Source organism: Octopus sinensis, linkage group LG4 (genome assembly GCF_006345805.1).
Source record: "Octopus sinensis linkage group LG4, ASM634580v1, whole genome shotgun sequence".
Lineage (NCBI taxonomy): Eukaryota > Metazoa > Mollusca > Cephalopoda > Octopoda > Octopodidae > Octopus > Octopus sinensis.
The window spans coordinates 115,255,149-115,281,618 of record NC_043000.1 but is presented as its reverse complement, the minus strand read 5'-3'; the positions used below and the strand labels follow the sequence as shown (position 1 = coordinate 115,281,618).

General features: G+C 38.5%; 2 protein-coding genes across 4 annotated transcripts in view; both read left to right on the top strand.

The window, feature by feature from the left end:
* Positions 1 to 5,749, top strand: part of LOC115211109 (bifunctional peptidase and arginyl-hydroxylase JMJD5-like) — a 34,923-nt gene extending 29,174 nt beyond the window's left edge. Inside the window, exon 9 of the mRNA XM_036502401.1 lies at positions 5,733 to 5,749. The gene's annotated coding sequence lies outside the window, so the exon portion shown is untranslated. The remainder of the gene's footprint in view (positions 1 to 5,732) is intronic.
* LOC115210337 (protein argonaute-2-like) overlaps positions 3,061 to 26,470 on the top strand; it is a 91,877-nt gene continuing 68,467 nt past the window's right edge. For all 3 annotated transcript variants that reach the window (XR_004998843.1, XR_004998842.1, XM_029778871.2), the window contains exon 1: positions 3,061 to 3,391. Coding sequence is in view for 1 of the 3 variants with exons in the window: in XM_029778871.2 (XP_029634731.1) it covers positions 3,370 to 3,391 (22 nt within the window). In the remaining 2 variants the exon portion in view is untranslated. The remainder of the gene's footprint in view (positions 3,392 to 26,470) is intronic.

The following is a 26,470-nucleotide window of genomic DNA, read 5'->3' as shown; positions in this document are numbered from 1 at the left end:
AAACACACACGCACTGGTTCTGTTTCATTTTCTTTATCAATTTCAGTTGGTTAATGATTTAACTAATTAATTAACTTATTTCTTTACAACCCACAAGGGGCTAAACACAGAGGGGACAAACAAGGACAGACAAACGGATTAAGTCAATTACATCGACCTCAGTGCGTAACTGGTACTTAATTTATCGACCCCGAAATGATGAAAGGCAAAGTCGACCTCGGCGGAATTTGAACTCAGAACGTAACGGCAGACGAAATACGGCTACGCATTTCGCCGGCGTGCTAACGTTTCTGCCAGCTCGCCGCCCTTAACATACTTCCTCCCATACAGATAGAAAGATAAAGCAAATGAGGAAGAAAGGGAGAGAGAGAGAGAGGGTAAATCTGAGGGTGTCCTGGTTGAAATATGAAAAAAAAAAAATTAAAATTATGAAAGTAAATTATCTAGAAATCTGTTTAGTCACCTTTTGTAAGATAATCGGAATAATTAAATCGATCCCCAATACTTGATTAATACTTTATTTTATCGACCACAAAATGCGGGTGCAAGGTAAAGTTTGATTTGAACTCCGGATGTAAGGGAACAGAACTAAACACGCTATAATGTCGTCTCACGCTCAAAGAAATTTACGAAGTAAATGATAGGATAGGAAGTTATCAGACTTATAAAGGAGGGAAAAAGGCAATGATAAAGTTTATACTTTTCCCAAGAACGTGAGTGAAGTAAATGATAATGAGAAATCTTCCATTAACTGGAATATTTTGCTTGTCGAAGATCTAATAAAGTATGATTCTTTTGATTTAATCGAGCGTGAACGGCGCACCAGTTAATGAAATTGGTACAACTGGGTGAGTGAAGCTTACCCCTAGTGCTTATCTCTTATAATTTAAAAAAATATATTGGTTTTAAATTTTGACACGAGACCAGCAATTTCAGGGGATGAGATAAAATTGATTATATCGACTGGTACTTAATTTATCGACCCCCGAAATGATGGAAGGTAAAGACGATCTCAACTTCGACTTTCATCCTTTCGGTATATGAACACGAATAATTTCCACACACACGTACAGTCGTCTAAGAATCCATAAGTCAGAAAAAATATATGCACTCGTCGTATATTTGTCAGTACAGTGCGTATATTAAGCAAAGTGTACAGTATTTTAAATCCATTACGGCCGATTGGCATATGATACTGTACTCTTTGATATATATATATATAAAGGTGCTGCGAGCGTGACTAAAGATCGGGCTCAGTAACGAGTTTTGCACCTCACTCGAATATCTATAGTAAGAAGCGGGGAAATAAAACCTCGGTTAATGCGAATGAGCGAAATACGAGCTAAATAATAGAAATAATATTTCGTTTTTGGATTTGGTTTGCAAGATTCTTTATATGAGTTCGTGTGTTGAAGCATGTTCTGTTGTGTCTGGGGTGAGTCATTTTCTTTTTGTGCCTTATGTGAGAGTCAAAACTATTGAAAAGGTTGCAAGACACAACGAAAATTTTAGGACAATAAAAATAAGAAAAAAGTGGAAATTTTACCGGCGTGTGTGTTACATTATAAGGCACAAAAAGAAAATGACCCTCCCAGACACAACTGAATAGAAATGATAATTAACAGAAAGCAGGTATCGTATTTAATGCTTTATAGAACATTGAATACTGATTCTATTTTCTGTTAATTATTATTGTTTACATATATATATATATATATATATATATATGATGCGTTTGCTAGAAGATACAATTCAACGTCGGTAACAATATACGAACTCGCGACCTCGGGAATCGAGGTCAATAACGAATATTTCCTCCCATCCACCAAAAAGGACTTGATGAAACAGAGTTCGCTCCCCTTTGATGCTATTGTATTACGCAAGTGTCAGTGGGAGGTAAACGGAATGAGAAATAACCCAGACACACACGCGCGCGCACACAGACACAGCACAATATAACTATGCACTAAATTTAAAAAATAATTAAATAAAAATACTTCCTAAGGTGAAAGACACCCTATTTTTGATGTCTTCATCGACAGAACCAATGATATAATTAATTCAATCAGGTTTATATTATTATGTCACCTTAACCCGCCACTCTGTCACCCTAAAACACTTTTTTTCTTCCCTCCCTATGCAAACACGTAATAATTTCATCAGCCCTCCCTCACTTAGACTGTCATTGATTTTAATTGCGAATGACTTAGAAAAAAATTCAGAAAATAAAATAAAAAATAACAGAAAAATGATTTAACATGGTTCATTTCTCTATTTGCGTTTTTATTTAGTTTCATTAAAGTTTAGTCCTGTTCTGTGTTGTTTGTAGCTGGGACGTTTTATATGGGTCACAAGTAGTTCGAATTTTACTGTCGACCGCCATAACTTCTCTTCTACCTTTTTTTCCTCTTACACTTGTCTTCTTCTCCCTTCATTTGCACGCATCGTTTTTTTTTTTGCTGTCTGCCTTCCTCCACTTTTTGTCTGTCTCTTATTGTTTTGCTCTTTTCTTTTTCTCTTTCAACTCTGATATTCTTTCCCTCCCTAACCAACAAACTCTTTCCATTCTCCCCTCTCTCTCTCTATTTGTCTATCTTTCTTTTTTTAAATCTTTATTATTCTATTTCTCTCTCACCTTCTTCACTCTCTCATTCCCCGCACTTTTTTTACTTCGCATAATTCTCCCTCCCTTCACCTCTTTTCCTTTCTATTCCTATTCTACTCTATCAAATCTGTTCAACTCTCTTTTCCTTCTTTCAATCTTTTACCCTCTCTCTTCCTGTTGTCTTCCTCCGCCTCTCTAGTCCTTTCTCTCTCTTTGTCGCCCTCTCTGTTTACTCCTTCTCCCTCTCTCTATGTGTCTGCCGCCTTTTCTACTCATTCCTCTCTATCTTTGTCTTCCTCCTCTCTCGCTTTGTCGCCCTCTCTGTCTACTCCTTCTCTCTCTATATATGTGTCTGCCGCCTTTTCTACTCCTTCCTCTCTCTCTTTGACTTCCCCCTCTCTCTCTATCTTTGTCTTCCTGCTCTCTCTGTCTCCCTCTCTCTCTATGTCTGTCTCTTCTCCCGCCGTCAGCCTGCCGCACTTTTCCTTCTTACGTCTATCTATATATTATATCACACGCATACATATATCCACCTATAAACACATATACATACATAAATAAACATATCTCTCCATATTCTCTTTTTTCTGTCGTTCTCTTGTTCTAAATCGGTCATATATGTATGAGTATCTATCCTTCGCTTTATTCCGTCACTTAACTGGGGACGTTTCCCTTCCTGCTATTCGAACACATCCTTCAAGCAGCTGGAAACTGGGACTACCACTACAAGACATCAACTTTTATCCCAGCCCATTACTTACCTCATGTACCCTACACAGCCTCCAGGTATGTTTACATCTTATAACATTTGCCCCATATTCGTCTAGCTTGCTCTATGCCATGCTACTTCATTTAATAAAAACGAAAAGTTCTATATTTTCTTGGTTCCACTTCATGTATAATATTTCGTGTATTTTAAGATACGTAACCAATTTACATATATAAGGAAACCTACCAGAAACTAATTATATAGTTGCCCTTAAGTTTTTTGCTTGCACCAAACCTAAGCAAGTGCAAAGACTTAAGTAGATATAAATATATATCCTAATGGTAACTTACCATAATTATAGAATGGTTTTATTTTTTTTATGGCCTTTCGTTTTATAGGTTCGTGAAAAGAAATAAATACTAATAAATGTTGGTTATTAAATTATTTGTAATGCCTAAGTTTTGCCGACAGCACCTAAAAAGGTACGGAGAGATTTATTACACACCTGAATGATTGAAAAATATTTTTCTTATGTAAAAGAGAAAAGAATTCTCTCTTTTTTTTCTATCTCTCTCTCACATAACTGTGTTAATTCCAGTGTAACCCTTCGTTTTTGTCAAAGAAATTTTAAAAAATTTAGGAGATTTTTTTTTTCTACGCACATTGAGTAATTAAAAAAATAATTTTTGGTACTTTGTAAAAATTTAAGATATTTCTTAGGCACCATCAGTGATTGAAATTGAAATTATTGTTAATTAGTAAAAATTTAAGAGGTTTCTTACACACATTGTGTGATTAAAAACCTTTTTTCTTTTTTTGGTAAATGGCAAAAATTTAGAGGTTTCTTTAGGCACCACGAGTGATTGAAAAAAAAATGTGGAGTAATTAGCAAGTTCTTGATTGGAGAAGTTTATTGAAGGAATAAAAAGAAATTGATTACATTTAAGTAGTTAACTAAGAAACACATACAGAAGTAATTCTTAACATCTTGCAACCAAACTTTAATCAAATGCTGGGAGCATTAAGTACATACCTAAATGGTTGCAAAATTAATAGCAATTTAAGATCTTTAAAAGTTGTGACCATCACTCATTAGTTTCATCTGATGGACTTTTAATAACTTTTTATGATATAGTTGTTTTGTTTTTAGTACAACAGCTTTTTTTGTTGTACTTGTTTTTGTGAAACGAAGTTGTTAAAATTCCATCGGAAGGGTGAAGGTAATGTGTGTGTCACTTGCATTGCAGAATGTATTAAATAATGCTTAGCTTGGTGTGCTCTATACTTTCAGCCCCTTTTCTTGTTTATGCTGGGTATCAAATATTCAAAAGCCCCTAAAAAATATCTGAACTAAATTAACCAACGAAAAAGAAAAATTTTAGGACAAATCAACGGAAGTTAATTATGTTATAATTAAAAGAAAAAGGGGTTAGCTGTTCAGTTATTTTCCCCCAACATTATTAACGTATGCAATTTTCGTGGATTGAGACGAATATAGCATTTAGTTTTTATGTAATGTTTCTTACCAACTATTAGTTTTCGACTTGAATCCCATAAATTTATGACCCTTTATGTAAAAGAAATATATAAAGGAAAAAGATCCAATTAAAAAGAAACATTATCTGCGCTAGTTTTAGGTTTGCTGAAAAAAAAAACTTAAAGTTTCCACTTCCATCCTATATATATATATATTATATATATATATATATATAACACTTTTATAGTGTGCTGTATGTATGTATATATGTACATACAAAAACATTAAGTAAGCAGTATTGATAATTAACAAAATATGAAATGTATATTAAAGGAAAACAAAAAAAGTGGGTTGCATGCTTTATATATATCTATTTTATACACACACACACACACATATGTGTGTGTGTGTGTATATATATATATATATATATGTATATATTTATGAGAGAGAGAGTTTGTGGTGGGGGTATGTCGAATATTAAGTATTGCTTTTATTACTGGTTCTACCAGTGAGTGGTATTAATTGATATATATATAGATATATATATTTGTTTTAATACCCGTGTAGTCAGTGGAATAACGGAAACAGATTAAGACTATTTTCGTGTTCAATACCGCGGGAGGAGATACTGCCCTCGGTTCTGGGGTAGTTGACTCAATACCAGTCATATGTTAGTCGACTGTACCTTTCCAATAAATTCATTTCAGCGTGTCAGTGTATGACATTATTAAATCTACCTTGTATAATAATCATTAATTGTACTGTTTTATCAGAAGCTTCTCTGTTATTAGTGATAGACCTATTCACTCCAGTTACTACGAGGCCGCTACCACGCATAACACTAGTAAATAGTTTCTAGTTACTAGTATACCACCACTACCATACATAACACTAGCTCTACTACAACTACTATTATTATTATTACTTTTTGTATCAGGCATCACCATCATCATCAGTGAAGTATCTTGTACACGGTCGCTCGACCAGAAAGCTCTAGAGTAACACCATGCCGCCTTTTAAATATACAAGAGTACATGAGAATTAGATAGTCTTTGATAAGCTCTTAAACAACGATGGTCGCGGTTGGAATGTCTTTGATCACATGTCTGCTCGACCAGTTTTGAACTGGATCTCAATAACAACAAACAAATCAGTCAAGCAGGGGGGGGGGGCTCTAAGGACTTGCTAGAAATAATAGTAACCAACTCTTTCAGATCATTATTCGTTTTTGAACAAAGAAAGAAGGACAACAGTTAACGATGTCTGGCGAAAAGACAGCATGGTCATAGGTGGAATTCTTTTGATCGTAGTTCGGCTTAGGTGAATGGTGGCTGGGGTTGCCTCGGGGCCGAACACTATTGCTGGACTGTTATTATTTTTGGCTGCTGCTGCTGCTGCTAACACTTTTGACACCACCACATACTACTATTACTACGACTTATAAAACGGTACTGTTGTTGTTTAACCCTGACCAACAAATCTACAGTCCGAGGAGTTTCCAAATCGTGACCATCCCGTTTATTCTCCAGGCACAGTATATTATGAACTGTTATACACTCCTTTTTTTTCTTAAGATGGTTAGAGTGTAACTGTAGGCTGCTGTTTCTAGCAAATCGAGCGACCACGTTGATCTGAGTCTGTGACGCAAACCCACTCACACCTGACATTTTATAATGGTTAATTGGCTTAATTGTGACCTCAAGATCATTACCGTTAGCTACCGAATTATAACAGATCTTATATTGTTAGTTTCTTGTATTGTTGTATTTGCTTCTTTGTAGCTAAACACGAAATCCTTTCTGCTTTAAGGGAAGCGAGAAAATCCGTAGCGTCATCCATGCCTTTCCCAAATGAAATAACTTCAGCTGGGAATTGAAACTGAATCTCAGTCGTAGATTTCTGAAACCATACAACACTTGCTAGACTTAAAGTGCTGTGATTTATACTATACTTGCTACTATTACTACTACTACTATTATTACTTAGTTTATCACCAGTTTTTTTTGTATCAGTCTCTCTGAAGTTTATGAGTTCGAGAAATAAGAATTTCTCGTATAGGGTCAAGACCACAAATTTGTAAATAGACGCACACACGCACACGAGGAGGTTGTTGAAAAGTTTCTGGCTTTGAGTAAAAGAAAATACGGGAGGATCAGCTATAACTATATTGAACATGTTCCCCTCTCAGATTCACACATTTATTGCAGTGGTCCTTCAGTTTTTCTGAATGTATATGATGGAAAGATAACACTTTTACCCTTCCCCCCAAAATGTCTCAAAATATCACCCTGAGTCCTATATGTGAAGTTGGGCCCATATTACATGCTTTAATGCGCTAATAATGTATTTTCCTGAGTATGTACTGCTGAAATTAGGGTGCATCTTATATGCTCTGCATCTTTTATACCAGTGGCTCCCAACCTATGTATGGTCTGCAATGGTAGTACTGGGTTTGTGAACTAAATTCAAAATTTCATATATATATGTATATATATATATGATGGTTGCTTAACTGTTATTGGTGCTGTTATCGAATGTGACTTTTTAGCCCAGCTAAAGATCTACAATATACATACATATATGTACATACCTACATCTATATGCATATATACATATATGTACATACCTACATCTATATGCATATATACATATATGTACATACCTACATCTATATGTATATATACATGCATATATGGGTGCAGGACATCAAAAAAACGTTGAACGCAACGAGAAACAAAAACATGGAAACGAACTATTTTTCAAACAACGAAAAAAGCAGAGTACAAGACATACAACACAAGGAATATTCTCCTTCTTCAGTTGTCCCTGTTTCATCTACTTTGCATTTCGAAGGTAAGGGCAAGATGCAACTTCGTTGAAACAGTCCTTCCTGCAAAGCAAATTAAATAAAACTTGGAATTTTTTTGTGGAGGGGTAAAAGTAGTAACAAGAACATGACAGTATACACACACACACACACACACACATATAAAGATAAGCATATTAAAAGGGGTTCGTGGAAAAACACCTTTAAATAAAAGGGGTCTTTGGTAGTGTAAAGGTTGAGAACCATTGTTTTATACCATCAAATGTAGGTTCCGTGTAGTCACACCATTAGCTCAATGCACCAATCAAATCTCCCTCCATGTTCTGTCAACTGTCTTTTAACATGGGCACTATATATTTAATTCCAAGAAGACCACTCTAATATACAAAACCCTTTTATAAATCACAAGAATCCATAGAGATAATGCTTCAACTGTAGGTTTTGTAAAGAAGGCTTGTCTATCGCAGATAATTGCATTCACGAGTTCTTGATGCTTGTTCCCTGCAGTGAGATCCATTCAGGTAATGTTGTGTCCTTCTTGATTATTATATGTCACAAACTAGCAGAGTTGTTATGCATGTCAGACAAAATGTATTGTGGCATGTCTTTTGGCTCTGTATGTTCTGGGTTCAAATCCTGCCAAAGTCAACTTGGTTTTCGTGCCTTCAGAATTGACAAAATAAAGTACTAGCTGGGTATTGTTCCCTTCTGTCAAAAATTGCTGGCCTTAAACATTGCAATGGATTGGTGTTCCATTCATGAGGATATTGTGATCTTGGTCACTTATCCCCATGGAAACTAGGTAACTGGCCTTAGTCCAGGCACTCAAGAAAACTTTGAAAATAAAAAAAAAATAACTACAGCACTAATCAATGGATTCTTTGTTAGGCTTATCATCATAGAACCGTTGACTATTTATAGTAAACAAAACCTCTTTAGCCTGCAAAAATCCTCATTGATTTGACATCCATTCTTTTCATACGTTGATAAACTCTATAGTACAGCTTACTAAACCACTGCTGCTCAATTCTGCATCAGTTGGTCATTCTCTAATCTAACCGCATTGCTTCCCTGTTTTCTTTACCTAGATATTCCTCCCCAGCATCAATAATACATGACACTTGCATGTCTATACTTGCACAACATTACCTTTTCTTGCATACGTTGGTTAATACATGTCAGAAGTAAATGGATCCAGCGATGTAATTATGTATTTATAAAACAAATATTGTCACCGGGGCTTGGCACATTTGTCCGACTCCTCGGCTCTTGTCAGAGCATCTAACCAATACTAGTGTAGAAAAAAGGACGTAAATGATAACTTCCCCATATTATCATGGGTTGGACATGACTTCTTGATTTAGTCTTTCCTGACCAGATGCCCTTCCTAACTGCTAACCCAGTCATCCCCTACAATGCATAGGAACACAGTGTACCTATCCTAAAACTTAGTATGCACAATATGTAAATAGTTGGCAAATTTTAATCAACTGAACCCATCTTTTTTTTTACTTCTTCGCATATAAGTGGATTTTTTATTTCCCACAAGGGGATAACACAGGAAAGGACAACACAATCTGATTGGAGTCAGATGGACGAATGGATATTACATTAAGATGACATTAAAAATTTACAAAATAGAATATAAATAAATCGAATGACAGAACTGACCAGAAAACATTATGGATGGAGTGGGGAGGCGGGTTCAATTTGAACCCCACGAGCCCCACCTCGCCACTGATACCTGAGATACATCCTGCATCGCATTCATGAGGTTACATTCATTTGCAACATCCGTGCTACATTCTTCCATTGATTTTCAAACATTTTCATTTAATTGCAGACATAGCTATGTGGTTAAGGGGCTTGCTTTGCAGCCATGCGGTTTTGGGTTCAGTCCCACTGCACACCATCTTTGGTAAGCCTCTTCTAGAGGATTACAACTAGACAAACACATGTTACCTATTTCTTTACTGCCCACAAGGGGCTAAACACAGAGTGAACAAACAAGGACAGACAAATGGATTAAGTCGATTACATCGACCCCAGTGCGTAACTGGTACTTAATTTATCGACCCCGAAAGGATGAAAGGCAAAGTCGACCTCGGCGGAATTTGAACTCAGAATGTAACGGCAGACGAAATACCGCTAAGCATTTCATTCGGCGTGCTAACAATTCTGCCAGCTCGCTGCCAAAGACACACACATATTACCATTTATTACATTACATTCAATTCGCCATACATTATTCATTTCATTATCCATCCTCTTTTCTTTCACATTTCAAGTATACTGAAGACCTTTGCTGAAGCAGTGACAAATAAGTCTTCAGTATACCTGAAATGTGAAGGAGAAGATGATGTATAATGTATGTTGAATTGAATGTAATAAATAATGTGCAGGTGGCACATAAAAAGCACCATTTGGGCGTGGTCGTTGCCAGTACCGCCTGACTGGCCCTTGTGCCGGTGGCACATAAAAGCACCCACTACACTCTCGGAGTGGTTGGCGTTAGGAAGGGCATCCAGCTGTAGAAACTCTGCCAGATCAATATTGGAATCTGGTGCAGCCATCTGGTTCGCCAGAGCTCAGTGAAATCGTCCAACCTATGTTAGCATGAAAAGCGGATATTAAACGATGATGATGATATTTGTGTTTAGTTGTAATCCTCTATCTTCTACTATAGCTCTGGGCCAACAAAGGCCTTGTGAGTGAATTTTGTAAGCAGAAACTGTATGGAAGCGCATGTCTTGCGAATAAATATATACATAGCCGGGTGGTTAGATCGTTGGGTAAACTGCTTCGCAACATCGATCCGGCTCCTGCACTATAGGCTCAAATCCTGCCAAGGGTAATTTTACATTTCATTTTTAGGCGTAGGAGTGGTTGTGTGGTAAGTAGCTTGCTTACCAACCACATGGTTCTGTGTTCAGTCCCACTGCGTGGTACCTTGGCAAGTGTCTTCTACTATAACCTTGGGCCAACCAAAGACTTGTGAGTGGTTTTGGTAGATGCAAACCGAAAGAAGCCCATCGTATGTATGTTTGTGTGTGTGTTTGTCCCTCCCAACATCGCTTGACAACTGATGCTGGTGTGTTTACGTCCAAGTAACTTAGCGGTTCGGCAAAAGAGACCGATAGAATAAGTACTAGGCTTACAAAGAATAAGTCCTGGAATCGATTTGCTCGACTAAAGGCAGTGCACCAGCATGGCCACAGTCAAATGACTGAAACAAGTAAAAGAGTACATGTGTGTGTTTGTCCTCTTCCACTGCTTGATTGCTGGTATTGGTTTGTTTACGTCCCTGTAACTTAGCAATTTGGTAATAAAGTACTAAAGTTGCAAAAAAAAAAACAGTACTGGGGTTGATTTGTTTAACTAACCCGACAATGTGGGGCCCCAGCATCACTGCAGTCCGATGACTGAAACAAAATAGGAAAGAAGATAAATTTCCAAAGTTCAATCATTACAACAAATAATGAACTTTGACCTTTCCTAAAAATGACCCCTAATTTTATAAGATAAAAGTGGTAAACGTCTAATATTTTCTACACTAAATGTCAGTGATGAAGAACACCTTTTGAAATGGAATACATAGGTATCCGTTATCAAAAGAAATCATTCTAACTATTAAAAACAGAAACAAAATATCAGTCCAATGAGGAGGTGCAGGCATAGCTGTGTGGGTTTGCAAAGATCTGCTTCACAACCACAAGGTTTTGAGTTTGGTTCTATTGCATGGCACAACGACTTCATGAGAAAGTGTCTCCTACTGTGGCCTCATGCTGTCCAGTGCCATGTCAGAAGACGTGTGTGTGTTTACACACGCACATCATGCAAGCATGGAAAGCAGGCTTTACATAATGATGTGGATTATATATATATATATATATATATACATACATACATACAAGTGTATGTATATACAGTGTGTGTACGTATAAAAACTGCATATGTGTACATACGTATATACACTCCGTGTGTATGTATGTATGTATACATGTGTGTGCGTACGTATGTATACACGTGTGTGTGCGTACGTATGTATACACGTGTGTGTGCGTACGTATGTATACACGTGTGTGTGCGTACGTATGTATACACGTGTGTGCGCGTACGTATGTATACACGTGTGTGCGCGTACGTATGTATACACTCGTGTGCGCGTACGTATGTATACACTCGTGTGCGCGTACGTATGTATACACTCGTGTGCGCGTACGTATGTATACACGTGTGTGCGCGTACGTATGTATACACTCGTGTGCGCGTACGTATGTATATACACTCGTGTTTGAGGATGTGTGTATGCATATACACAATGTGTATGTATATATCTATATATATATATATGTATGTAGATAGTACATGCTTCTTTCAAGTTATTCAATACAATTAGTTTTTAAATTCATCCACCTTACACCCAAGACGCAGATAATCATCTCGATAAACTTGACAGCCTCCTAAATTGTTTCTGTTGTGAGTTAAACAAAAAGGACACTGACATTTGTTATACCATGTGACATCCATGCCCACCTCAGTAGACCGAGAGCTATGTTAAATGTGGTGATATCCATTTGAATGAGGTGGTCGCTACATACCTCTAAGAATTCTGAAAGAAAAAGAAAAATTGCAACAGGCGCAGGAGTGGCTGTGTGGTAAGTAGCTTGCTTACCAACCAGATGATTCCGGGTTCAGTCCCACTGCATAGCACCTTGGTCAAGTGTCTTCTACTATAGCCTCGGGCCGACCAAAGATTTGTGAGTGGATTTGATAGACAGAAATTGAAAGAAGCCCATCGTATGTGTGTGTGTGTGTTTGAGTGTCCGTGTTTGTTCTCCCAACATCACTTGACAACTGATGGTGGTGTGTTTACGTCCCCGTAATTAGCGGTTTGGCAAAAGAGACCGATAGAATAAGTACTACGCTTACAAAGAATAAGTCCTGTGGTTGATTTGCTCGACTAAAGGCGGTGCTCCAGCATGGCCGCAGTCAAATGACTGAAACAAGTAAATGAGTAAAAGAGAGTATTTACTAAGAAATTTGCTTCCCAATCACATGGTTCTAGGTTCAGTCCCACTGCACGGCACCTTGGGCAAACTTTAGTACCATAGATGGGCAAAATGCTGCTAAGCAGTTTTCCCCACATGCTAACTATTCTAGCAACTTGCATGGAACAGAAGGTTTTTAATATTATTGGGTAAATAGGGTGGTGTGCTGGCAGAATCGTTAGCTGGCGGGTGAAATGCTTAGTGATATTCCGTCTGCTGTTATGTTCCGAGTCCAAATTCTGCCGTGGTTGACTTTGCCTTTCATCCTTTCGAGATCGGTAAATTAAGTACCAGTTGCATACTGGAGTCGATCTAATTGATTGACCCCCCCCCCCACCTCCAGCCAAAATTTTGGGCTGTGTGTTTCTTGTAGAAAAGAATTGTTAGCATGCTGGGCAAAATGTTTAGCAGTATTTCGTCTGCTGTTATTCTGTGTTCAAATTCCGGTGGGGTTGAATTTGCCTTTCATCTTCCAGGGTCGATTAAATAAGTACCAGTTACACACTGGGGTCAATATAATTGACTTAATCCGTTTGTCCTTGTTTGTCCTCTCTGTGTTTAGCCCCTTGTGGTTAGTAAAAGAAATAGGTATTTCGTCTGCCATTATGCTCTATGTTCAAATTCCGCCGGGGTTCACTTTACCTTTATCCTTTTGGGGGTCGATAAATTAAGTACCAGTTACACACTGGGGTCGATGTAATCAACTTCACCCCGTTTGTCTGTCCTTGTTTGTCCCCTCTGTGTTTAGCCCCTGTGGACAATAAATAAATAAATATTATTGGGTTAGCCTTGTTATCTACATCTTCAAACCATCAGTTTCAAGAAGACCATGACTTCTAACATAATCCACTACTGCCACAAGTATAACTTCAAACTAAGGGTCCATTTCGTAGCAGCCCAACTTGTTATACTGCCCCATGCACTTCCTGCAGCCATTAACTTGTTCAAAATCAAAAGAACTGCATTAATTTCACTAATTTTGGGGAGGTCTGCTAAGCCCCTAAGCACTGTCCTTCTGACAAATTCACTCATTGATCCATTACCATTCAGGTTACTCTATCAACTAGAATGCATATTTTCTTTCATTCTTTTATTTGTTTCAATCATTTGACTGCGGCCATGCTGGAACACTGCCTTTAGTCGAACAACTTGACCCCAGGACTTATTTTTTGGTAAACCTAGTACTTATTCTGTCAGTTTCTTTTTGCCGAACTGCTAAGTTACGGGAACATAAACACACCAGCATTGGTTGTCAAGCAGTGGTGGGGGAACAAACACACACACACACACACACACACACATATATATATATATATATATATGATGGGCTTCTTTCAGTTTCTGTCTACCAGATCCTCTTTTGAAGCTTTGGTCAGCCCGAGACTATAGTAGAAGTCACTTGCCCAAGGTGCCATGCAGTGGGACTGAACCCAGAACCATGTGGTTGGTAGGCAAGCTGGCAGAATCGTTAGCATGCCGGGCGAACTGCCTGGCGGTATTTCGTCTGCGATTACTTTCTGAGTTCAAATTCTGCCGAGGTCGACTTCGCTTTTCATCCTTTCAGGGTCAATTAAATAAGTACCCGTTACGCGTTGGGGTCGATGTAATCGACTTAATCCCTTTGTCTTTGTTTGCCCCACTATGTTTAGCCCCGCCCCCCGTGAGCAATAAAAAAAAATATTCACAATGTTTTAAATTAATCCTGCATTATCTTGGAAATTTGAGATTTTGAATATGTGATTGTTTATCCCCAAAATGACATTGTAGGGTAGGTGTGAGAAACCAGAATATTTGGGCTGGAATATGGCCGGTTTAAATGCGAAAGGGTTAAATGAAAAAAGTTAATGATGTGATTGATATGACCGTTATACCCTTAAATATTTGAACTAGTTTTCTCATCATAGCAGGATACAGTCACATTGTGTGCTATCATACCTCTGGTATTCTTAAGGTGCCTCTTGTATTATCGGAGTATAATAACGATAGTTTCTTCATCTCAGAAATTCAGATAAAATCTGAATTGTGATGGGAGTTAGAGAATTCTTGCCCCCACCTCCACCAAACTGTGATAAACTTATCTGATTTGGGAGAAACGGCTGTTTGAGAAAACTCTTGGTCTGTGTCAGCCCCAAATCATTATCCTTGTTTTAAAGCCTACTTTTCCATGCTTGCATGGGTTGGAGAGAATTTGTTGAGGTAGACTTGCTTATGGTCAGATTCTCTTCCTGTTACAATCCCTCATCTGTTTCCATGTAAGATAATAATTTCCCATGATCAGACATGCTTCTATAGACTGAAAACAAATGCTGCTGCTTGCATGATGGGGACACTCATCTCACAGTCAAAACAGAGAGATAGTAATACACACACATCACACATGTAAATGTACATACATACACAATGGGCTTCTTTCAGTTTCTATCTACCTAAGTGACACACAGGGCTTTAGTCAGCTTGAGGCAGTTGTAGAAAGCACTTGCCCAGGGTGCCATGCTGTAGGACTGAACTCGGAACTAAGTGGTTAAAAATAGGGTTGTGGGGTCAAAACAAAAAATTTTGACTCTGACTCCTGTACTATTGGCACCTCTGATTCTGACTCCCGTACTATTGGCACCTCTGATTCTGACTCCTGTACTATTGGCACCTCTGATTCTGACTCTTGTACTATTGGCACCTCTGAATCTGACTCTTGTACTATTGGCACCTCCGATTCCGACTCTGACTCCTCTTTACGTAATTAACTGATTGTGGTCTACATATCTCATAAAGCATATGCATATGCTTGTACTTTGAGTCAACCTATATGTTATAACTGGTTTATATTCAAGAATAAAGATATTGTGAGTCGGAATCGGTCAGTATAGTTTTACCGATTCCAGCTACCCCTTAATTGTTTCCGATTCCGACTCCTCAGCCCTGGTTAAAAAGCAAATTTCTTACCACACAGTCACATCTATGCTCTTGAGCAGCGGTTCTCAATCATTTTGTACCCATGGATCCCTTTAATTCCTGTTTTACTCAGGTGGACCCTCTTAGCCTCTGATGTTTAACCCTTTCATTACTGTATTTCTGTTGAGATGCTCTGTACTTCTTTCAATTAATTTTAAATCTAACAAAGAATTTAGTAAAATAACTTCGTTATCATTCAGCGAGTGTTAGGAACATAAATTGTGACTAAGGTTTGGTGGAAGATTTTAATTCAAAACTTATGAAAACAATACATTTGTACTATAGAGCCAGAAGTGGTTTCAGCTGGGTTGGTATCGAAAGGGTTAATGCCTTGACCTTTTTACTACCATATTTCTGTTGAGATGTTCTGTGTTTCTTTCAATTAATTTTAAATATAAAGAATTTAGTAAAATAACTTAGTTATCATTAAGCTGGTGTTAGGAGCATAAATTGTGACTAAGGTTTGGTGGAAGATTTTAATTCAAAACTTATGAAAATGAGACATTTATACTCATTTCAGCCGGGTTGGTATCGAAAGGGTTAAAAAGTCCTATTTTTATAACTTGTTAAGGTTGTCTCTACAGATTTGCTATATAACACAGTATTGATTTCTAAAAAAGACCCATTTAATACACTTTATAGTATATTGTGGTTGCTTAATGAAATGTGGTGTTCCTACAAGTTATTAAACTCTATATTTTTATAATTAAATATGATTAGGACAGCCCCGCCTGACTGGCGTCTGTGACGGTGACATGTAAAAGCACCAACCGATCATGGCTGTTTGCCAGCCTGCTCTGGCCCCTGTGCCAGTGGCACGTAAAAAACACCCACTACATTCACTGAGTGGTTGGCGTTAGGAAGGGCATCTAGCTGTAGAAACACTGCCAAATCAGACTGGAGCCTGGTGCAGCCTTCATGGGCTGCCAGACCCGGTGATGATGATATTAAAACAATTAAAACATTGTGTATTGTTGAAATATAATCAATTTATTGCATATAATTTTTAACAAGTAGAATCTTATGGACCGCTAAGGGTCATGTGGACCTCAGTTAAGAACCACTTCTCTAAAATTAGTTTGATAAAGTTCACAAAAGGAAATGTTTTGTGAACATTCATAAAATAGACTTCTCTGTGAACTTGCTACATTTTGTGAAGTTTGCTTACTGAATTGGAACTGATTTTCAAGGCTTTTAGGATAAAATAGTTTCTAATAATCTAGATGTTCTCTAAGTGTTATCTTGGGTTAACTAAACACTGTCATTGGCTTGGGAACCGAATGCAGCAGGGTGCAGGGGTACCCCCTAAAATATTTTAGGAGCAATAAGAATGCTTTGAGTGTCCTCTTGAAAAACCCAATCACCAGAATGAACAAGTGTTAGAACACTTTTGGACTGATTTGAAACCTTGCTTTTCCGTTATTGGGTTTATCTGTCTTCATGTTCTGAGTTCAAATTCTGCCGTGGTCGACTTTGCCTGTCATCCTTTTAGGGTCGATAAATTAAGTACCAGCTTCATACTAGTGTCAATCTAATCAGCTGGCTTCCTCACTTCCCCAAAATTTTGGGCCTTGTGCCTAGAGTAGAAAAGTATATTTAAGGCGGTGAGCTGGCAGAAACGTTAGCATGCCGGGCGAAATGCTTTGCGGTATTTCATCTGCCGTTACTTTGTGAGTTCAAATTCCACCGAGGTTGACTTTGCCTTTCATCCTTTCGGGGTCGATAAATTAAGTACTACTTACGCACTGGGGTCAATGTAATTGACTTAATACCTTTGTCTGTCCTTGTTTGTCCCCTCTATGTTTAGCCACTTGTGGGTAGTAAAGAAATAGGTATTTCATCTGTCTTAACGATCTGGGTTCAAATTCCACCGAGGTTGACTTTGCCTTTCATCCTTTCAGGGTCGATAAATTATGTACCAGCTGCATACTGTGGTTGATCTAATCGATTGCCCCCCCCCCCAATTTCAGGCCTTGCACCTAGAGTAGAAAAGATTATTAGATTTATCTGATTTGATTGATGTACAAAATCGTTAATTATTATTATTATTACACCTATCTTTGTTGTAATATGAAGATTGAAAAAGTTGACCTTCTTTGGCAGGGTGGGGGTGATAGGGAAAGAGACCTGGGTTTGCACCCCCCAAGCAAATTTCATTCCAGCATTTATGAACACTGTATTGAGATGATAGACTTTGCTGAGAGCCTTTGTTTTAATAAAATAGATATATGAAAGACTTTTGTCTAGTAAAATAAATTTCAAGGGAAAAAGTGCATTGTACCATTTAATTACAGGGGATTTCTCGTGACTTAACATTTGCATGTAGAAAAATGATTCTACTTGTAATGTGAGAAGAATTATATCTGAAAGATGTATTTTGGGGTTGAGGTAGAACATTCTTAAGATGTATACAAGATTATATATCTTACAAATAAAATAGGTTGGATGAGTGTGAGAGGGTGTGCCTGTGTTTTCTGATAAGCGTGGCTGTGTGATATAGAAGTTTGCTTCACAACCATGAGGTTTTGGGTTCAGTCCCTGCACTTGGTGTAAATGCCCTCTGTTATAGCCCTGGTTTGACTAATCAATTCCTTGAGTGCATTTAGTAAACAGATACTGGAGAAGGTGTGTGTACACTTAATGATAATCCTTTCTACTATAGGCACAAGGCCTGAAATTTGGGGTAGTTGATTACATCGATCCAGTGCTCAACTGGTACTTAATTTATCGACCTCGGAAGGATGAAAGGCAAATTCAACCTCCGCAGAATTTGAACCCAGTACGTAGCAATGGGCGAAATATCGTTAAACATTTCACCCAGCGTGCTAACGATTCTGCCAGCTCGCTGCCTTATAATAATAATAATAATAATAATAGCATCGAAAAATACCTTAGGAATGAGAAACCAGGTTCGAAATTTCCCCAAGACACCTGAAGGCGGCTGGAGGGTATATAAGCTGAAATGTTGTGTTAACAACAAACAAGATGAGGACAAATATCCGTTGAATGTAAATAATGTACATAATTCCTCATCTCTTAAATATAGAACTGTATTCAACTGAAGCATTCAGCTCGAGAGTAAATTAGGCACCGGACATTGTGTTACTTATTTCGGTCATTAGACTGCAACCATGCTGGGGCACTGCCTTGAAGAACTTTAGTTGAACACATTGACTCAGGACTTATTTTATGCTTTTTAAAGCTTGGTGCTTATTGTATCAGTATCATTTGCTGAACCACTAGGTTACATGGATGTAAGGCGGCGAGCTGGTAGAAATGTTAGCAGGCCGGGCGAAATGCGTAGCCATATTTCGTCTGCTGTTACGTTCTGAGTTCAAATTCCGCCAAGGTCGACTTTACCTTTCATCCTTTTGGGGTCAATAAATAAAGTACCAGTTACACACTGGGGTCGATATAATCGACTTAAACCATTTGTCTGTCCTTGTTTGTCCTCTCTGTGTTTAGCCCCTTGTGAGTAGTAAAGAAATAGGTTACATGGACGTAAACACACCAATACCAGCTGCCAAGCAGGGGTAGAAGATTGTTATATTTACTTTACATGAAGTATTATACTCATTACTCTTTTACTTGTTTCAGTCATTTGACTTTGGCCATGCTGGAGCACCACCTTTAGTCGAGCAAATCGACCCCGGGGGCTTATTCTTTGTAAGCCAAGTATTTATTCTATCAGTCTCTTTTGCCGCACCACTAAGTGATAGGGACATAAACACACCAGTATTGGTTGTCAAGCAATGCTAGGGGGACAAACACACAACACAAACATACACACACACACACACACACACACAACCATATATATATATATATAAATAAATATATACGACGGGCTTCTTTCAGTTTCCGTCTACCAGACCCACTCACAAGACTTTGGTTGGCCCGAGGCTATAGTAGAAGACACTTGCCCAAGATGCCACGCAGTGGGACTGAACCCGGAACCATGTGGTTGGTAAGCAAGCTACGTACCACACAGCCACCCCTGCTCCTATATGAGATACTTTCATTTTTAAAATCATCGTTGAAAGGACGTTGGTGTTGCCTTAGTGGAGGTTTGCAGTCTCTGAGTGCTCTTGTTATGTTATGTAATTCTTGTAAAGTTTTTGCCATTAACCTTCATTATTAAGTTTATTATTTTGTATGTTTCTCTTACCTGAGTAACGATAGGTATTTATTGATGGTATCACATTCTCCATGATACCCATGAGGGTAGAAATAAGCAAACTTCTGTGTCAGAGGTATGGGAACCATTTTAATACTAAGCTGTGTAAGTACACCTGGGCTGAGAAAAATTATGGCTTTCGTTCACAAATTTATGGATATGGGTCCTAACCCTTTAGCATTTTAACCAGCTATATCTGGCCCAAGCATTCTACCCATATTATGTTGGCCAGATCCAGCCTCTCACACCTCTCCTACAATGTCACTCTAAAAATAAGCAATCACATCGCCTTACTGGCACTCGAGCCCCATGCTAGTTGGGTGTTAAGGGCACCATCCGAGTGCGGTCGTTGCCAGAGCGGCTATCTGGCCTCCGTGCCGGTGGCACGTAAAAGACTGCATTCGAGCATGGTCGTTATCAGCATCGCCTTACTGGCACCTTTGCTGCTGGCAAGTGTAAAAGATTTGAGCGAGGTCGTTGCCAGTACCGTCTAACTGGCCCTGTGCCGGTGGCATGTAAAAAGCACCATTTGAGCGTGGCCGTACCAGTGGCACATAAAATGCACCATTCAAGTGTGATCGTTGCCAGCTTCACCTTACTGGCACATGTGCCCCATGCTAGTAGGGTGCTAAGAGCACCATCCGAGCGTGATCGTTGCCAGAGCGGCTAACTGGCTTCCGTGCCGGTGACATGTAGGAGGTACCATTCGAGTGGGATCGTTACTAGTTTCGCCTTACTGGCACCTGTGCCATTGGCATGTGTAAAAAGATTCGAGCGAGGTCGTTGTCAGTAACGCCTGACTGGCCCCTGTTCTGGTGGCACATAAAAGCACCCACTACACTCTCGGAGTTGGCGTTAAGAAGGGCATCCAGCTGTAGAAACTCTGCTAGATCAAGATTGAAGCCTGGTGTAGCCATCTGGTTCGCTAGCCCTCAGTCAATTGTCCAACCCGTGCTAGCATGGAAAGCGGACGTTAAACGATGATGATGACAGAGTTTGTTAGTGGGTGATTTCAAACTTAAATGTGTGTGAGAAGTTCTCGGCTGTGTTCTACATGGTTGTTTGACTTGCTAGAAATAGCAACCAAAATCTAAAAATATTAAACCTTACAACAATTGCCAAAATGTATCTTTGTTGTGTCTTTTCTACAAGTATTTCCATGGTTATTGCTCCGATGAACTTTCTGGTCTAGTACCATCTGTGAACACCATCAAACCTGTCACCCGCTTTTCTTCCCAGGCGCATCGTTTCTTTGTTGAGCTTCCTGTTAGTCAGCAGTCTTTTTATTCCAATAACTTTTCTTGGACTGTTTCTTTCAGGAACCCACTATCATTGTCTTGTTTCCCTTTGGCCTATGATAGTCTTTTTAAGCTTCCTGTCAATCAACATCTTTTGAATTTATAGGTCCATTTTCCATCTTTGTGGTCCCTTCTGCTACACTGGCCTCAAGATTTGTTTTGGGACCAAAAAAAAAAAAAAATTTTAAGTGGATGAGAACACATTGGTTAAATGGTAAATGTAATCTGAAAAATACATCATCGTTTAACGTGTATGTACTTTCCATGGTAGCATGGGTTGGACGATTGACTGAGGGCTGGCGAACCAGATGGCTACACCAGGCCTCAATCTTGATCTGGCAGAGTTTCTACTGCTGGATGCCCTTCCTAATGCCAACCACTCCGAGAGTGTAGTGGGTGCTTTTACATGCCACTAGCACAGGTGCCAGTCAGGCAGTGCTGGCAACGACCTCGCTCAAATCCTTTACCCCTGCCACCGGCACAGGTGCCAGTAAGGCGATGCTGGTAACAATCGATGCTGGTAACGATGTAATCTGAATTTTTTTTTTTATGCAATGTATTTTTCTGATCAGTAATCTGAAAAATACATTGTATAAAAAAAATAAAAAAAAGGATAGTCATGACTTGAATACCTTTTCATGAAAGGTCTGCTTGATCAGGATTGACCTGAGGTTAAATGGCGATGAAGTAGGGTAGAGTTAATTTCAACCAGTAGATTATTGATAGTGTTTAATGTCAAGGTCAGTCTTGCTTGAGCAGACTTATGTTCAAAGGAATTTCAGTTAGGATTACCCTGTCTTTTCCTGGTTCTCTGTCCCCGCCCCCTTTACATTCAACCTCTTTGTTGTAGGAGATATCCCGACACTTCATCACCACCATCTTCTCTCCTTTGCCAGTTGGGGCAGCCATGTACTTTCTTTACAGCAAGACACCTGTTCCTATCCCTCTATTGTACTTTAACCCTTTCATTACCAACCCGACAGAAACTGGCTCGGGCTCTGATGTCATTAGTTCCTGTGACATGGAGAAGCACCCAGTACACTGTAAATTGGTTGACATTAGAAAGGGCATCTCACTGTAGAAATCCTGCCAAAACAGCTGTTGGAGTTTGACACAGTCATCTAACCTGTCAGATCCTGTCAACTTATCCAACCCATACTAGCGTGGGATACGGGCGTTAAATGATGAGGGTGATGATAAATGTATCTAGGACTTTATGATAGAAGTATCCTATTTCTTTACTAAACACAGAGAGGACAAACAAGGACAGACAAACGGATTGTCGATTATATCGACCCCAGTGCGTAACTGGTACTTATTTAATCGACCCTGAAAGGATGAAAAGCAAAGTCGACCTCGATGGAATTTGAACTCAGAATGTAACGGCAGACGAAATACTGCTAAGCACTTCGCCTGGCATGCTAACGTATCTGCCAGCTTGCCACCTTCTGTTTTACAGATGTCTGCATGATCTGAGGGAGGTTTGGCTGCTATTTCTAGCAGGCAGTGTGACTACTTAGAACAGTGGCTCCCTTCTTTTGCACTACCAAAACCCCCTTTTTGACTAAACTAATTTTCAAACGGACACCTGGTTATTGAAAGGTCTGTCTACTCAGTAATTATTTTACTTGAAAACTCGTTTTCCCAGTTTCATCTCTTAATTGAAAGATATACCCAACTGAATAATTAACTGAGTAATTATACATTTTGTACTGTTGTATTTTAAAATTTTGGACTTGGTTCATGGACAGCCAGGTGTTTGCAGGCCCCACCAGGTTGGGAAGTATAGATTTAGAGTTTCTCCCACAAAGGAGTGGTTCGTGCTTTGAGTGGAATTGGAAATATGGTGTCTTGCTCATTGTTTAGATATGTCAATGGAAGTTTTAAAGTCACATGGTTCTGGGTTCAGTTCCAACTTGGGCAAGTGTCTTCTACTATAGCCTCGGGCTGACCAGGACCATGTGAATGGATTTGGTGGATGGAAACTGAAAGAAGCTTGTTGTGTGTGTGTGTGTGTGTGTGTATATATATATGTATATATATATGTGTGTCTGTGTTTGTCCCCCCACCATCACTTGACAATCAATGTTGGTGTGTTTACATCCCTGTAACTTAGCAGTTCAGCAAAAGACACCGATAGAATAAGTACTAGGCTTACAAAGAATAAGACCTGGGGTCAATTTGTTTGACTAAAGGCAGTGCTCCAGCATGGCCGCAGTCAAATGACTGAAACAAATAAAAGAATATATACACATATTCCATATCTTTCATGTATTTTATACTTTATTGTTATTGATTTGTTTTATTTTTCCTTCAAAAATATATAAACTCGTATCTTCCCCACTTTTCAAAAAATGAAAAATGAAAAATATCAATAAAATAAGCAAAACAAAAGATTAATCTGAGGAACTGAATCTCCTAGCAAATATAGCTATAAATAGGCGACAGGCTGGCAGCAAAGTTAGCGCGCCAGGCGAAATGCTTAGCGGTATTTCGCCTGCCACTACGTTCTGAGTCCAGCCTTTCAGGGTCGATAAATAAAGTACCAGTTACGCACTGGGGTCGATATAATCGACTTAATCCGTTTGTCTGTCCTTGTTTAGCCCCTTGTGGATAGTAAAGAAATAGGTATTTCGTCTGTCTTTATGTTCTGAGTTCAAATTCCGCCGAGGTCGACTTTGCCTTTCATCCTTTCGGGGTCGATAAATTAAGTACCAGTTACGCACTGGGGTCAATATAATCGAATTAACCCCTTTTTCTGTCCTTGTTTGTCCCCTCTGTGTTTAGCCCCTTGTGGGTAGTAAAGAAATATATAGCTATAAATAACAGTATGCAAATACGGCATTGAAAGCCCATTGGATAGTAAAAAGCTAAAGGCTGCCTGTCAAAAGAAAAGATATGAGAAAAAAACCCGCTCTGCATTTATGGTAATTACTCAAAGATCAAACTTCTTTAGCAACCATAGCTTATGATATTCATAACAGTATGTGTGCCATCGTACCATAGAAATGAATATTATTCAGTCAGTCAGTCAAAAGCCTTTTTCTTTTTTTTTTTTTTCTGTTCCAACTCCCCTCAATCTTGTCCAATAGTGCAACCTGCCTGCTAATACCTTTGTCATGGTTCACATTATGTTCATATGATGGGCGGGAATTCATATGTATTGTCTGTGTAATGGTGTGGGTGGGTGTTTGTAATGTGTCTGGTTGGTGTGCTTGATCTGAAGTGGGGGGGGGGTTGTGTGTGTGTTATAAGAGAAAGTAAATAGTTTTTTTTTCGTTTCATCCTTGTTCACTATCCTTGTATGGAGATAAAAAAAGACTTGGATTTTTTTATCTTTTACTTATTTTGGTCATTGGACTGTGGCCATACTGGAGCAGCACCTGAACCCTTTCGTTACTAAATTTATTTTGAGATGCTTTGTGTTTCTTTCAATTACTTTAATAACAAAGAATTTAGTAAAATAACTTAGTTATCATTCAGCCAGTGTTAGGAACATAAATTGTGGCTAAGGTTTGGTGGAAGATTTTAATTCAAAACTTATGAAAACAAGACATTTTGTACTACAGAGCCAGGTTGGTTTCGAAAGGGTTAAGAATTGTTTCTCTATTATATATTTTAACCCTTTCGTTACAGTATTTATTTTGAGATGCTCTGTGTTTCTTTCAATTAATTTTAAATATAACAAAGAATTTAGTAAAATAACTTGGTTATCATTAAGCTAGTGTTAGGAACATAAATTGTGACTAAGGTTTGGTGGAAGATTATGAAAACAAGACATTTGTATTACAGAGCTAGAGTTGATTTCAGCCAGGTTGGTATCAAAAGGGTTAATGGGTTTAGTTGAATAAATTGATTGCATTAGTTATTTAAAAAATAAATTTTTTAAAGCCTGGTACTTATTCTCTTGGTCTACTTTTGCCAAACTGCTAAGGGGATGTAAACAAACCAGCACCTGTTAAGTAGTGGTGAAGGCAAATGCAAACACATACAGATATATAGTTGTTTAAGAATCTGTAAGTTGGAAAAATATGCACTCATATTTAAATATCCATTATGGCCAATTTTGCTAATTAGTTTTGCACAGGGTATTAAGCCAAATGTTTGATAACAACACAGTTAATTAACACCATGTGTTTGTCAGAGGTGGCAGATATGGTTAAAAAATTGAACAGCTCTGTATTATTGGAGATGAAAGAAAAGACATCTACCTGTGCGTAGGTGGAAAAAGATAATCGAATAAGGGTTATATCAAGAATTATGTCCCTTGGCCCCAAAGGTCTCCAAGTTGCTGTAAGTGTATGAGAGTTTTCTGAAAACGTGTGTAGGAGTTAGGGATTGGTATTCATAGCATCTCAAATACATAACACTTGGTTTAACCCCTCGTTAGTTCGTTTTCTTTTTTCTCACAGCACTTACAGACCAGATATGTTTTTTTTCACTTCCAGTATCAGAGCAGTTACCATATTTTTTGTCCATACCTGCTAGCTCTGATGAGCATGTGGTATTACTTAATTGTGCTGTTATCTAACATCTGGTTTAATACCCAGTGCGAAAGTGATTGGTGACTGAAGAATATATACTTTCTCATAAGAGAACTTAACGAATCGCCTGACATTGAGAGCAATGACATGAGTCTATGGGAGAAATTGGGAAATATATGATGGAAACTGTACATCTGTAAAAACTCACAAATTATAAAGTAGATGTAGAAAATATCTTATTTGCAGATCTGGATGAAATTTCTCTTCTAAATGCCTCACTGGGACACTGTCTTCAGTAAGCTTTTACTTTGTAGTGAAGCAAATTACTATGCCTACACACACACATGTTTATGCACATTATATATATATGTATATATCTCGTTGTTCATCGTTTAACGTCCGCTCTCCGCACTAGCACGGGTTGGACGGTTTGATCGGGGTCTGGGAAGCCAGGAGGCTGCACCAGGCCCAGTCTGATCTGGCAGTGTTTCTACAGCTGGATGCCCTTCCTAACACCTACCACTCCGTGTGTGTAGTGGGTGCTTTTTGTGTGCCAAGCGAGGCTGGCAACAGCCACGATCGGTTGGTGCTTTTTATGTGCCACCGGCATGGAGGCCAGTTGGGGCGGCGCTGGCAATGGCCATGTTCAGATGGTTCTTTTACATGCTACTGGCACTGGTATCACAACTACAATTTCCATTGATTTTTGAGCGATTTATATATATATAATACACACACACACCACACACACACACACATATATATATATATATATATATATATATATATATATATATATATATTATATAAAAGGGCTTAGTAAAATAAATTACTTTGCCGCATACTGAACTCATTAGAAATAGCAGCTAAAAAACTTTTTTAAAGCTATT